Genomic DNA, 14,554 nt, shown 5'->3' on the forward strand with positions numbered 1-14,554 from the left:
AGGCTGATTACTACTAATTATTTCGTCGAAGGATTTCGATCGTTCTTGGAATCTTTGTTGAATGTGATTTCGATTGCTTTTTTCGAAATAAAGGTATTGTGTCATAAGTCGGCACTCATTTGGTCTTTTGTTTCCCTGTAATTACGAAATTTGGTTTTGAATTTTACACTTTGATGTTTGTTTTGGTGACTCCGATGGCTTGGGCTATGGGTTGTCATGTTATTGTATCGTTGTTTTGGGTATGGCGATCTATGTGTATTCTGTTGCTTAAAGGTAGGAGTGCATGACGGCGTGAAAGGCCTGACAAAACGTTTTTTTGTCATACAAATTCGCTAGTTTATCATGTTGTTCCCTAGTGATGAGTTTTGGCTTCCACTTTGGAGTCTTGGAGTTGTGAGTTTTTTGAACATTTGGCTTATAGGGCAAGATCCAATCCCACTGAGTCTTCATATATATTATTTAAACTTAAATAAAAACTGCTGTTAACTGCTAACAAAGATTCAATGTTTTAAGCGAGGAAATTGCAGTGTGCTCGGCCCGGCCGTAAATCCTGCCATTCGAGCTTGTGTTGATTTGGTGGTACGACGTTCCAACCACTCCACCTCAAATCTTCCCTGAAGTCCTAAGAACCCAAAGTAATGTGGAAGAGCATACAATACTAGCATACAAAAGGGTAGGATTGTCACTGGCAAGGCGCCAAGGCCACTCCGCATAGTGGGAGCGCAATTTGGGAGTCCGAAGTGGCAACGTAGTTCAATATCCAGTTAGACGAAACACCAAGTCAGCCCACGGTCCCGCCTTTCTCTTGAGTGCCATCCTTGGCAGACCCGTCATCATCCTCCCACGAGTGCCATTGGGATGTAGCCAATGCCATAAAAGCCAGCCGCTAACCAACAGCACCAGCCACTGCATTCTTCTGCATGTGAAAAGGCATTCGATTCCAACTTCACTAACGCATTTCGACAATTCTGTTGTGTTCCGGCTTACGTCTTGTTTGATTATGCTGGTCAAAATGGGACATCTCCCTTAAGGTAGGCACCTCGCCTGCCAATCGCTATTTGTAAGGACACGAGTCCAAAAGCCATCATCCAATAAGGTAAGATTCCGAATTGTTTCGCTGAACTAGGGTTCAGCGTCTAGCCTTCCTTGTCACTATTCTCTGCTGTCCATTCAATGGCTAAAGGAATACTTGCATGGCAGTGAATTAGAGTAATTGCCATGTGTAGATGTTATTCTTTACTCGAAGCCCTTCTTCTTTTCCCTTTAGGTATAGCACACAGGTATGGAAACCAGGATGGTTGAACTTTTAAACCGGGTTCGCCCATCGCTGCTACCAATGCGGCGCCACAAATCTTTTCCGAAGTCATAAGAAGTCAGAATATTGTGGAAGAATACATATTTTTGAAGTACGGAAAAATCGAGAGGTATAAATTACGGAGACCGAGATAAACAAAATATTTAATCAGTACAGATAACACTGATCAGTTGGGAGCAATATATCGTTAAAATGGGGACTCTATGGGGATGCAGAGGTCTTGGAGCGAACTGGACGGTTCGTAATTCAGAAGGAAGCAGCAAAACAGGCGCAAGTTGCAAGAGTTAAATCCAAAAAAAATTGATACTTGGTCAGTCGAAAGTACCTCTTAGGTGAGAAGTGGCCGGTATGCACCAACCATGTTGCCGGACGAACATTACTGACCACTAAGAAGGAACTAGACTTAGATCGCCTTTAGACCTTCATTGCCTGTACGAAAGCATAGGTGGAAGCGAGAAACACTGAACTCGTTGCACCAGTATTTGGTGGGTTCGTCAAAGTGGATGGCATACATGTAAACACCACCAGGTCTGGCCTGAGAGACAGGGCACCTGCATTACTGTATAGTACTTTTTCTTTGCTCTACATCGAAGTTCGTCGTCTAAACTTGCAACCAAAGCATCCACTTGCTTTAACGTTTTAAATCAGGTCAGCGTCTGATGACCCCTTCGAATTACAAGCTTCCTCGCTATCAGGTAATGCCTGAAATGTCCAACCGTTGTTAAAGTAGCAAACAGTTCACCTTATCTCATCTGTCTGTTAGTTCTGATATTTGTATAGTTGACGGTGTGTTCCTTACCTTCATTGTACTTTTGTGAGAATACACTGCCCACAGCTGCATAACTAGTGCCGGTGCCCAGTAAAAATGGTGGATCACCTAATTCAAAAATTTGGCAATGCTAGAACCATCAAGGGCACAGCATTTGCTCCAGTTCCCTGAACGGTCCAACATGCTCGTACTCAAAATTGCTTTTCTCCTGCTTTACGGTCAATTTATGCAATGGTCTCCAAATCTTAGCGAAACTTTTATCACGTCTGTAGCAACCTACCAAGCTCAGAAGCCTACGATGTTCAGCCCAGTTGGTTTATGGTAACGAAGTCCTCACTTGTTTTTGCGGATTTTATTAACCATCATTTTACCTGATGAGGCAGTATGCTCCAAAAAGCCGACTAAATGTCAAGGAACTTGAGAAACCTTTGGGTGCAGGGTTTACCCTGGGTCTCGTAGACGGTCCAACACTGGTATCAGATTGATGTTAGGCTCCCAACCATCTCTCCCGAAGACAAGCATGTCATCTAGGTATAAGGCGTCGGAAAGGGCCTCCCTACGTTACAGGACCCACAAGGAAATGTCTGGGATCTATAAATCTCTCTCTGCCATTTCAACTTACCGGTGCCGCGATTCTAAATCTAGCATGGAGAATTGCTCAAAGCCTTATAGGGAATCGAAAGGATCGTTTATGCGTGGGAATGGGAAAGCATCTTTTTTGTTACTGTGTCTAAATCGACACGACCGGAGGCTTTCGTCTTTCTTCATTACCAGAGCAATCAGTAAGGTCTATGATGACATCTTGCCATTAGTATATATTTGTGTACTTAATAATTGATTCTCGAAATTCTTTCCTCTCCTTGTTGACTACAAGGTTAAGCTACGCGCGGAGAACGTCTAAGGTGTTTATGAGTACAGCTGCTACTTCAAATAGGGCACCGCAAATATCGCCAACGTCTTCCTCCGGTAGAGAAGGGGCTGTCGTGGCTTCAGCGTCTTAGTGGGTGAAGGAAATCTCAGCAAAATTTCTGATGGCTTTAGTGTTACTCAGAGAAGTGACGCCAGGAATCACGTTCCCAGCCAGTTCTACATATAAAATTAATTTTCCCACTCAAGTTTCCTTACCTACGTTGACATGCAATGACATCTCTCCCTCCGCTACCATCTCTTTCTCTTCTGCCTATCGTAGCCTGCTAGACGGTAAGGCAATCCTAGTCTTTTAGTAAAGGCGGAAAGCTTTAAGGTTGAAAACTGATCTAGTCGAAGCAGAATCAAAAAGAAGACTGTATGAGCGTCCTACTAATTTGTCTGAAGCTTGCAAGAATGCATGAGAGCCATTTTGAGGCGAGCAGGATTTGGTAAAGGATGTCTCACTTGACTTTGAGGACCAATGCGAAGGGCCTCTGTACAGGGGCTCTGGGCTTGGTCGACCATCGCAGTTGATGTAGTGCTAGGCTGTAGCGAAATTCTGACATTTTTCACTGCAAACTTTAACAAATCACTAAGGGAGTTAGTAGTCTTGCCGTAGATCTTCTTGACCATAAAGTGGGTTAACACCACTTCTTAAACCTCGTTCCGCCATTTGTTGCATATTTTTCATATACTCCTCATTGTCTTCTCAACTTTTGATTTAAATAAAAAACTTTAAGCTAGTACAAGTTCTTCCTGATCGATGACGAGTTAAGACAAAGTTTCACACCATTATCCCAATTCAGTATTCAGGGTTATCCCAGCCCTCGCGGCGACCGAGAACAGGCTCTAAGGGATGGGCGTGGATCTGCAGTGTCCTCTGGCGCAGTGAGTATAAATAAAAGTCAAGTTTGATGCTTTTAAGAAACTCTTAGAAATTCAAGTTAATTGTGCAAAGGGGGAAGTCCACCGGTGCAAAAGGCTCCTGGAACGAGGCGATTGATTGGACGTCTTTTTGCATGAAAAGTCTGGTAAATGTGCCCGAATTACCAAGGTTTGGGGGAAGCTGGGGTGGAGTTTCTCAAAAAAAGTTAACTGAGTCCACCCAATGTCACGTATTGTGTATACTGGCCGATTCCTACCTACATGATACAAGAATTGTACATGTATTAAAATAATGCTTTCTAGAGGGGCTCAAGTACTAACTCAGGAAATAAACATCAGCCTGCAGACTTGCAAATAAAACTAACCATCACCAAAAGTATTCATTCTTTTTGGGAAATTCGATAACGGTGTTTTACCTTTAAAATAGTGCAAAAGTCCCTTTAATCTGGACTTTGTCATGCAGGAAAACTTGGTTGCGATGCGGACACAGGCATAGCAAATGATTGTTTGTGGTATTCGTTACTAATCTATGGTCTGTTGAAGTTTCTTCCAGTGACACTAATGTTCCACTTTGTTCATCTGTACCCATATTATATTCTAGGTCATGTGCTCGTACTGGGAAGTTAAATGAGCGAGGGTGTGGTATGTGATTAAACGATAATTAAACGTATTTTAGAGTGACCTTTTACAGAGCTGTTATTTGTTCTACGGTTTAATGATAGGAAGGTCACGCAGTGTATAGCCAATTTTGACATTCAGCTGTTTTGCATTATAGGTTAGGCGGTGATTTACCATTTCATGAACAAATACTGAGTTTTCCCTAGTGATTGCCGACTTCGATTGATTTTTTCGTTTCAAGAGTTACTTACGTTTATTTTTCTTTCTTTCGTAGCCAGTTTCAACCGGTGTACCTGATAAGGTAGTGTCCCATTCTGATGACCAGGAAGAAGGTGAAATTTCGGAGCAGCCATGGTTTCATGGGTCGTTAAATCCGAAGATAGCTTTCAGTCGTCTTTTAAATAGTGGTTCCTTTCTAGTGACAAATGACGAGCATGATCGATCATCATTTTGTCTCTATATGAAGTGGAACGGTCGGTGTTTTAGAACTGATATTCCATTCAATCCAATAACGAAGAAATACAGCCTCGGATCGGTTAAACGCAATAGCGTTGTGGATTTATTAAACTTTTACATAGTTAACCAGCTTCCTGTCAGTGAAGACATTGGTGCCGTTCTTTTTTCACCCATTGTCGTCCCTCGATTCAGTAGTATGAATGAATCTGAAACCTGCGTTCCTCTGGTAGATGGGACAGGCCATAAAGCATATGGGGTCGGTGATCCACAGGATTCCTATATTAGGTTAATGTATCACATAAGAAGCTTTCATACTTTAAATGTGGTTTTAAGGTGTAACATTTTTGCTGCGAACCATAGCCCTATTCGTTTAAACACAGTAATTTTTTGCTGAATTAGTGGAGTGCCATTTGTGATTTTGCTCAATTTTGATGCTAATTTTAGACCAAGTTTACTTTAACTGGGTGGGTTCTAATAACTTAACCAATTCGCCCAATCTTTTCTTGCTCCAGGTCTTCGGTGGACTCAACCCGGGAGGGAGAGATCTTGGCTCATCCCAGTACGCTCCAACACCTCCAACTGGGCGCCGACTGAATCGGAAGCGAATTCGCTATCTTCCTATGAATGAAAAGCCTTCTCACTATGAAAATTTTAAATTAAACAAATCTTTGGGTAATCTCACCTCAATCTACTGCGACCCGTCAAATTTCTGTGGGAGTACACTAAGTCTACCGACAACCAGCTTCACCGATCTCATCAATAAAGATACGGCGTTTCAACAACTAACTGGAATGTGCCAGGGTTTTGTGAACTATGATCTGGCACTCACATTCTTAACATTTATCGATGTTGCAAGGATATTGGACGAGGATGCCTTCTATTTTGTTGGGAAAATCCTGTTGAATGCCGGAGTTGATGCAGTAGCTGCTTGTCTGGCCACTGAAACAGCATCCATTCTTACTCTCAGTTGGCTACCTGATTCTGGAGATAGCATTTCACTGCCTTCTGATGGCTACTCACTTTTACTCTGGCCTGCTGCCAATGGGTATCGCAGAGATCTTTTCAATAGGTGAGGTTTACATACGAATATCCTACCTTGTGTACACTTTATGCAAAGTAGATGTAAGTTTTGGTTTTTACATTTGCTCTTGCAGGGACCGTTTTCTGTCACTATTTCTTACCGCCTCAATTGTCCTTCAAAAGGAGGTTGATTCGAAAGCTGCACTGCTTGCTCTATGGATGGACGTTATTGAGAAATTAACATTGTGTCACAAGGATTACTTTACAGCAAATGCTCTCGCAAACGGAATCTGTGTTGATCAGGTGTGTTTCTTTCCATTATTGACTTAGCTGGCGGATTTAAATTCTTGCAATACCTTCTTTCAAGTCTTTTCGAATTGACAAGACCCTCTCATATCTAGGAATATCACCACCATAACACCCTTTTTGCGTTTCACGCGTGGCATTAATGATCTTCACCTTTGTGCGGCACACCAGTGCAAGTGCGTACACAAAAATGGGAGCACGACAGACTGGGAAAAAGAAATATATTATTCTACCAGGGATTGTGCACCGACCTAAACGCAGTCGGCCCACATCTATTAACGAAGTGTATTTCGACTTAGTAATCGCCTAAAAAAACTGCGAGTCTGATTTCCCATACATTTGGGATAGTGCTCCTTTGAGGAGTTGAATGGAGGGATTCTCTCTGTGAGGTTTGCTAGCATTTGCAAAATTCATGCAATTTGGCAGATTCCCTTTAATTGATCAAACCAGAGGATTATGTCTGGCATAAGATGGTACTGGCACGTGGATGTGTGCTGCTCTCATTTTTATTGCAAAAGCATTTTTTTTGCGATTGAATTTTGTGCTATATGGCAAAGTCGTTCACACCAATTTATAGAGAATTGGAGTGGAAACCACAGTTTTTGAAGTTGTCTCCCCACTACACTTATACCTTTTGCCAGCATCTAAGCAGTACCTGAAAGTTTCTAATGTGGCAAGATTTGTTGGCAGAACTTAGTTATTCTAGGAGTGCCTAATTTCCTTCGTCATCGATACTAAAATGCTGACCCTCTAGGGTGCCCTTTTAGCGACCCATATCCCAAGGGGAATGCGGTAATACCTCATGGTTGAGTTGCCGTAATATGCCTGTGTGCAGTGAGCAGTATGGGTCCATGTGTTGTCCCGAATGAATGGGACGCCCTTAATGACCAAGTCTGTTCTTTTCGTTCACTGATACGCATGAATAGCATGCAGAACTTAGCAGTGATATTCGCTGCTGATAGCGATACCATAGGGTAGGAAATTCGCATAAAGTCTTTTTTACTCTAGAAAGCGCCTGCCATTACTTTAGCCGCAGATACAATTATTAGAATTTTTTGGTCTTGGCGAATTGGGACACTTCCACAGATATGGGGCTTACCGGTATTCTAAAAAGAAATAATGCACCTAGGTTTCTATGCGAACACTATCAGCATTTTCTGTTATTCTGATAGACGGTATTGCGACTGGTCTTTGAACCCGTGGACCTCCATACAATGCAAAATCATGGTTTAACGTGAACACTTCTCGCAGTTTCTGGTTAAGCTTATTTTAAAGCAGAAAGCTCTTTATTAACCCTATTTATTTTAAATACATGTCCCAGATACTTAACCAGAAGAGTCTGTGGGAGCAAGCATTTGGGTGCAAGGAGAACCCCGAGGCAGTAGATAAATTGAAAAGTCTCCTTTTGGAGCGTCGTGTTCAAGGGGCGAACTCCATTGAAACAGCAGCCTCTTGCCTGGCTCAGATAGATGTATGTGTGCCCAACATAGCTCCACTGGTGGAAGAACTGTATCGAGTTCAGCCTCCAGATGTGGATTCTGGAGGAATCCCACCTGCCCCACTTTTGCAAAAACTATCAGTCGCGAAAGGCGCCTACTCTCGCCAAAGGAAAAATGGGGCAATTTGCATAGACCTCTGGGTAAAAAAGCAGTGGCTTGAGCTACATACGATCCAGGTGAGCAGTTGTGTGATCCATTCTCAAGGAGACATTTCATCAGATAAGTGCTTGAAATTTGTACCTCCACTTATTCATTGGCTAATACTTAATCGTACCTTCACCAAGCGTTAATGACCCTGAATCCGTTTGTTTCTCGTTTCAGATACCAGATGACCTTCATTCTGCCCTTAAAACTGAGAATTTGTTGCTTCTTTTGATGGGACCTGTAGACATTAGCCGAAATGATGTTCTAGAGGATTACTGCAGGAAGCTGACAAAAACCCTTTCACTGCTCTCAGACTCTTGACTTTCCTTTCCTGAGTCTCTTTAGATATTTTACTTCTTATTTGTTGAATTTTTAGTCTTCACTATTTTTTAAATCAAGGTATGCTATCTAAATTACCTTTTTTCCTAGATTTTTGGAATTTTCGTTGCCTTTAGTGAAAACGGGGAAAGGGCTCGGTCAAAAGTAAACGCTTACTTATAATTATAAGTAGATATTAAAAATCTGTTTACCAAAAAATCTTAAACGGGATGTCATTCTGCACACAACTCTTATCCGTGGAACATTTTCACTGGGATGATTTGTAAAGATCTCTTTGAAGTGCTAACGAGTACATCAAATTTTGGACAAAAAATTGACTTCGAATTCTTTGCTTACACAATTCAGGGCGGCAACCCAGCCTCACTGGCTTAAACTCACGTCGAGGGCAGGAGACGAAATCGGTCAGCAATATCGTCCAAGTAGGATAGCTTGTTCTAATGATGCGGTAATTACGTGAAGGAAGACGGAGAACCGACAGCCAGGTAAGCAAGCCAATCACACCCAGCAGCAGTAGCGGCAGCGCGCGTACCGTTCAGCAAGTCCAAATGGAGGCTATAGCGAGGATGTAAGTGCCTCTCAATAATGGAAGCAGCGGTAATTTAAGCAAGTGTAGCAAAGAAAAAAAGGAATGGGAAAAAACAGGAAAAAGTAAAATGACATTTGGTGCCAATTAATGTGAGTAATTTAACGTGAGAAAGTTGGATTATGCAGGAGTGTACCAAATCAAAAGTACGATGCTGTTTCTTCGTAAATAAACGTCTAATTTGCAAGCACAGAATAGTAGAGAGTATAAGAGCCATGAGTTGGTAATGTGAAATGACTGGTTGATCGCACAAGCTTTGATCACAGTGATTTGATCATACCTAAGCTTGAGCAAGCAGATCTCTTTAATCGTTTCATGTAGATTATAATTTTTACCTCAAATTTGATATAGATGGACGAAGATATTGCCTCTCGTATAAAGTTCAAGAGCTGAGTATAACTTAGAAATAAGCAGGTAATAAAGATTACTTAAAAAGAGATTTAGGCGGAGGAAACGGTATTGGAAATTCTAATAGTAACAGTCGCGTTTCCACCAGAATAAATTTTATGCAATCCATGCTCTCTGTTCGCAGTGGCGTTACACATTTCAGCGATGGATCAGCTTAGCTTGGAGTTTAAGTTGGACCAAATTTAACACGCTTCAAATTAAAACCGCATTCAATTTTGGCTTCATAATCACCACAGAAGCTAGCAGAACCATGTGCTGGAGAGAGAGGTGGTTAAATCAGATCCTAGCATTCCTTCCCCACTTTTCTATCAAAAATTGGCTACAAAGTGTGCCGAAAATTTATATGAGGTGGGTTATGTAAGCTTATAAAAATGTAAAACCAATCCAGAATATACAAGTTTGTGGTACACAAAGATTGTTAGTCTAATTTGAAAACCAAATTTTTATAGGGTGTAAAGGTAAAAAAGAAACTATCCAACTGAACGTTGTCAGGAAATAGCGAACGTAAATTGAAGTAATCTAAAAGGAAAACGCATCGGGTCCATAATGTATAACCACGTGTGGCCTTAAAAACTTGACATGTCTTAATGATGTCTCCTGAAATCAAACTTGCCGACACAGTCGACTGTAACTGTCCTACTTTCTTAATAAAAAGATAGTAATCACGGTATTTTTTCATCTGGAAAACTATTAAATGAATTTGGTGGAAGGATGTATGCCAGCTCGATAATAAATAACTCTAAGTGAATATTATGGGACACCGGTTATTTACTAACCCAATTACTGATGCCCTAAACACAAAAATACTATTATTCTACCTGTCATTCACAAAGCCACTTCAGTCCTGTACCGTGCAAAATTTTGTAACGCATAATTTATTGAAAGCATTATTTGCAAAAGCACGAATACCGGACGTTGAATGAACCGTTGGTCATGGAAATCTCTTAAGTTACACGAAAGTGTGATATATGAGACATAATTTTACTGCGTCTAATCATCAGGCAGAATCAGACAAAATACAAAAATGTGCTATTTGTAAATGATTCTATGATATGGATTAACTCATTAATATAGACTTGTTTACAATAATAAGACTAATGTTCTCCTGATAGCTCCTCTACATTAATTCTACAGAAGATTGTATTTCCTTTTCGTCACCATCATCACCTAAAGTTTCGTTATTTACCAATCGAAGGGGTTATTCTCCTTCTTGTGGTTTTAATTGTGGCAAATGATCTCAAACCTGTATTGTCGTGGAAACAACTAAGTTTGAAGAAGAATAAGCATAAGTAATCAATCCTGCCTAGTCAAACTCTTAATTATATCAGTTACACAACTTTCCTCACAAACTTGTTTTGGCACTTTATTAAAAGTGACGTACGATTACCCAAGTAATAGTTGCTTGAAATGTCTGGTAAAAGGAAATTCTACTAAAAAAATCCAGGAGTCTTAGAGAAGATATTGCAAATCATTTACAATGTTTGAAAGAGTCAGCCATTAGTGCATTTCAGAACAGACTTCGGAATCTCGTGTGTTTTGATCGGATTTAAACGACTGCCACTACTTCCCCTCCACGAAAACAATTCACCAACGATGTTACTCATGCGTTTGTTTAGATCAAAACGCTGAATTAGACGCGTCACGTGATGCCCCTTTGTAGCAAAGGCGCTAAATCCAACTGAATGCCAAGCGCCCGAAGCAGGATTTCCCGCGGCAAATCGGTTAGTCAAGTGACGCTCGGTGGGTGCCACGTCTGGTGATGCGCACATTAGAGGCGTTTGTCGGCGCCATGGCACACTGTGATGTTGTTTGTGGGGAATTGCACACTGCAAAACAGGAACCTCTCAATTAGCTAGAAATGTCTATCTGATAAAACCATCTTTTCTTATTACATTTCAACTATTCACAAAGCATGGCTGTCATTTGGTATGTTCCATTTCTCTCAGTTGGCATGAGATGGAGTTAATTGGGATCACTGCAACGAAATTTGTGATACGCATTTCCAAAAGTATAGTTGATAACTCCGGTTTGATAATGCCACGCTTATTGTCAAATTGAAACACTGCCGTTGTCTGTTGCAATGAAGTCCACCCTTATTTAGGTATGCATAGACAATTGCAGGCAAACACCTCCGCATTCTTTTGCCTACTATTCGTCCATTATGCAATGAAACTTTTGGCCTGTCACTGTAACCACTGAATGTTTTACCTTGTTAAATCAAGGTAATGACGCACTAAAAATTGCATGGCTTCCAGGATAACCATTGGTTTGACCTGAAATTTCCATTACCAATAGGCTAAAACAACGTTTGTTAGTTTTTCAAATAGTTTCCACGACTGCTGAATTGGAGCCCCCACTTGTCGTGAGGACGGAGACCATCCTGGGCCTCTTGATTTGCGGCCGTCGGTAAAATGCCAGCCTAGTTCTTCTAATTGGTAAGATGTGCAAATGTGTAGGTGAAGCACCTAATGTTCTTTCATCTGCACCATGAAGAAGCGCCTTTTTGCAGCACCCCACTCCCATTAAATGTATTGCAAACAAATGAGCAAAGCACGATACGCTAATCATCTCCGACTCCTCGCGAATACATTCTACAGTTGTAAACCCATGTTGTGAAATAGGTATGATTCTCAAATGAAAAATCAAGCAAGATGATATGTTTTCAGCCTGGCACATCACTTATCCCCTGATTAAGGACTCAACACCATTCGGATCATCTATGAATGGATGAGAAATTAAAAGAAGTGACAAATGTCGATGATCAAAGCAAAGGTAAAACTAGGCGGAGAAACCTTGTTCTCGGTTTACCAGCTCTGAATTTGCTTACATAAATGTCAAAAACTATGCGTCCTCGTCCTGAAGTTCTGGCACGCAAGCTTATCCAACTGTGGAAACATTGGTCATATCTAAGGTAAGTGGAAATCCAAGTTAATTTACATTATAGTGAACTCAACATTATCCTCACTCCACGGGAAATTTAGTGACTTTGTGGAATAACTTCATTGCTACTGTCGGAAATTGGGGTTCATCTTTCGATTGCTCATTTGCTTACTAATCCTCAAAAGTCCATTTCCAGTGACCTTGAGGAGATGTCCATTAATACTTTGAAGGTCGCTTTGAACGCCTTACCACCAATCATGCTAACAGAATTGGGTAGTAAAATTTATAATTTTGGATACGATACAGAAGTGCTTTCTATTTTGTCACAAGGCAGAGTTCAGGATTGCCCATTCAAACACACCCGTTGCGCACGAGCATCGAATGCGGCAGAATTTCCGTTGTTACATTCTTTAAAGAAGGCGGCCTACATCCTGCCGCCAGTAATGTTATTTCTTCTACTGGGAAATACATGATGCAGATTTGAGATTTGGAAGACCCATCGCAATATCAACGACATGTTGATCGGTTTGGGCTCAATTTCCAGGAGTCAGGTGAATGGCACTTCTGTTGTTTCAGTTCTTAGTGGATCATTTTTAGGTCGAGTTAATGCAGGTAGAAAAGATGCAACTTCAGAAAAATTAGTGCCAGAAGATCTGAACGCTGAAGGGCGGAGCTGCAAAACAATTAAAATCATCTGCTGGCTCACTGAGTCGCGGACTTGGTGGACATAACTAATGCCTGCTCTTCCCTTCCTTTCTCGCTGCTGCTTTTGTGTCACAAAAGTCTCTAAACAAACAAGCGTTTTTGGCCATTCGTCAGACTGAGCTCCAATCCAACTGGTTTACTGACAGCGTTGCCATCCCATTGAGTCCCTTTCATCACTGTCGTAGCCATAATTTCTGCACCATTTTTAGTTGTTTTGCAAAACTTGGGTCTGCGTGACCTCCTCAATTTTTACGCTTCTCCGTCAGTTCGATGTCATGGTGTTTTGCTAATGCCATGTCTTTCAATAGTCCACCAGCTCGCCTGCATGTAGCTTTGCTCAGGCACCTGTCCAATAGCATCTCATAGGGGGCCACCATCCTTTACAAAAATTAGTGACAAATAGTGTCATATTTGAGCAAGGAAGCATTGAAGCTGTGGTATTGAGTTTTCTCTGTCTGAGATCCTGATAGCTGACGCGTTAACTGCTTTTACCCAGGTTGGGATGTAAAATACTTATGCCCTTTGATTCATAGTCGAACCTAGCGCTGGAGATACCCGATTGGGGGGGGGGGGGAAAAGGTCATCAGCTGCAGATGGAATAACTTACAACAACCCCTGACAAATGGGTTGAAAATAATGCCTCCCTTCGGAAACTACCGCAGTCTCGTATTCTGCAGGAAAGCTATCAACAACTGAAGTGACATTAACCATAGCTGTAAACTATCCAGAAAAGTTCGTTATGGAGCTGCCTTTGGTGCCTATATGAAGATGTCATGTGAGTAGACAGGTGATATCCTCTTCACTTCTCCACCAGCCCCATCACTTATCACATGACTTCTTCCCTTAGGTCTGCTTATTTTCCCTTCCCCAGGACGATTCCCAAACAGGGAGGAACTCCAGATCCAGTGGAATTGCCAGGAGGAACTCAGAGCAGCCAAGACCAAGTATCTTCTCTGTTCCACGCAAATTCCGTGGCTGGGAGGGTTGGCTCGCAAACATTTCCATACACCATCGACTACTTCGTGATGACCGACACGGAAGGTTGACCAAGGGGACTGTCGGAGACGACACTTCATGGGAGGGGAGGCAATGTAATACTTTGATGGTTTCTTCATCTATTCTCATTGCTTCAGTGGTCAATTAAGGCTCTGGGATTGCACCACCGCCAGGCGTCATGTCATCAAAATCAGAATTCGCAACCCTAGGCAATTAAAAGTTGAACTCTGCTTGGAACACAATCCACCAATCTTAAGGCGACGAAGCTAAAAGGCCGTAAATCTATGGGAGAATTGCCATCCGCATTTTAGCTAATTTTATAAAGGCGACACTTTGCACGACGCGCCAGTCGGAATGAGAAAGCACATGCACAACTCAAACGTAACGAATGAATGCACCCAAGTATGGAGAAGCGGGCAATTAAAAGTCGACTTCAGTTGGTGTTAGTTTCACTAGAAGACTGCAATCCTCCCTCTCCTAGTGCGCTCTTGATAAACTTCGGTGAAAAACGCCCACTACTCAGCGGCAAATGCAATTGATTGACTTGTTCCCGTCTCCATGCCTATCAGTTAAAAGACATCATTGAGTCTGATGGGATGCCCCAAAAATAATGAAAACGAACAAATACTGTAACAAAGGTGACATCGTGGTGTTGTTTTGGTGCTTTCTCTGGTAGACAATGAGAGGAGTGGGAGACCGACGCGCACTCAACAGGTGTGCCG

General features: G+C 41.8%; 1 protein-coding gene across 1 annotated transcript; it reads left to right on the forward strand. All coding sequences in view use genetic code 11, as the record gives it.

The window, feature by feature from the left end:
• Window positions 1-2,992: 2,992 nt before the first annotated feature.
• Window positions 2,993-8,242, forward strand: EGR_05539 (hypothetical protein; the record flags this gene model as incomplete). The annotated part of the gene is made up of 7 exons (XM_024494788.1): window positions 2,993-3,084; window positions 3,800-3,881; window positions 4,771-5,178; window positions 5,465-6,021; window positions 6,107-6,275; window positions 7,600-7,953; window positions 8,099-8,242. The coding sequence occupies 7 exons, from the start codon at window positions 2,993-2,995 to the stop codon at window positions 8,240-8,242; spliced, it is 1,806 nt and encodes a 601-aa protein (XP_024350836.1).
• Between the last annotated feature and the right edge of the window lie 6,312 nt (window positions 8,243-14,554).

The sequence above is a fragment of the Echinococcus granulosus genome, assembly GCF_000524195.1.
Source record: "Echinococcus granulosus chromosome Unknown EG_S00041, whole genome shotgun sequence".
In the NCBI taxonomy this organism is placed as follows: Eukaryota; Metazoa; Platyhelminthes; class Cestoda; order Cyclophyllidea; family Taeniidae; genus Echinococcus; species Echinococcus granulosus.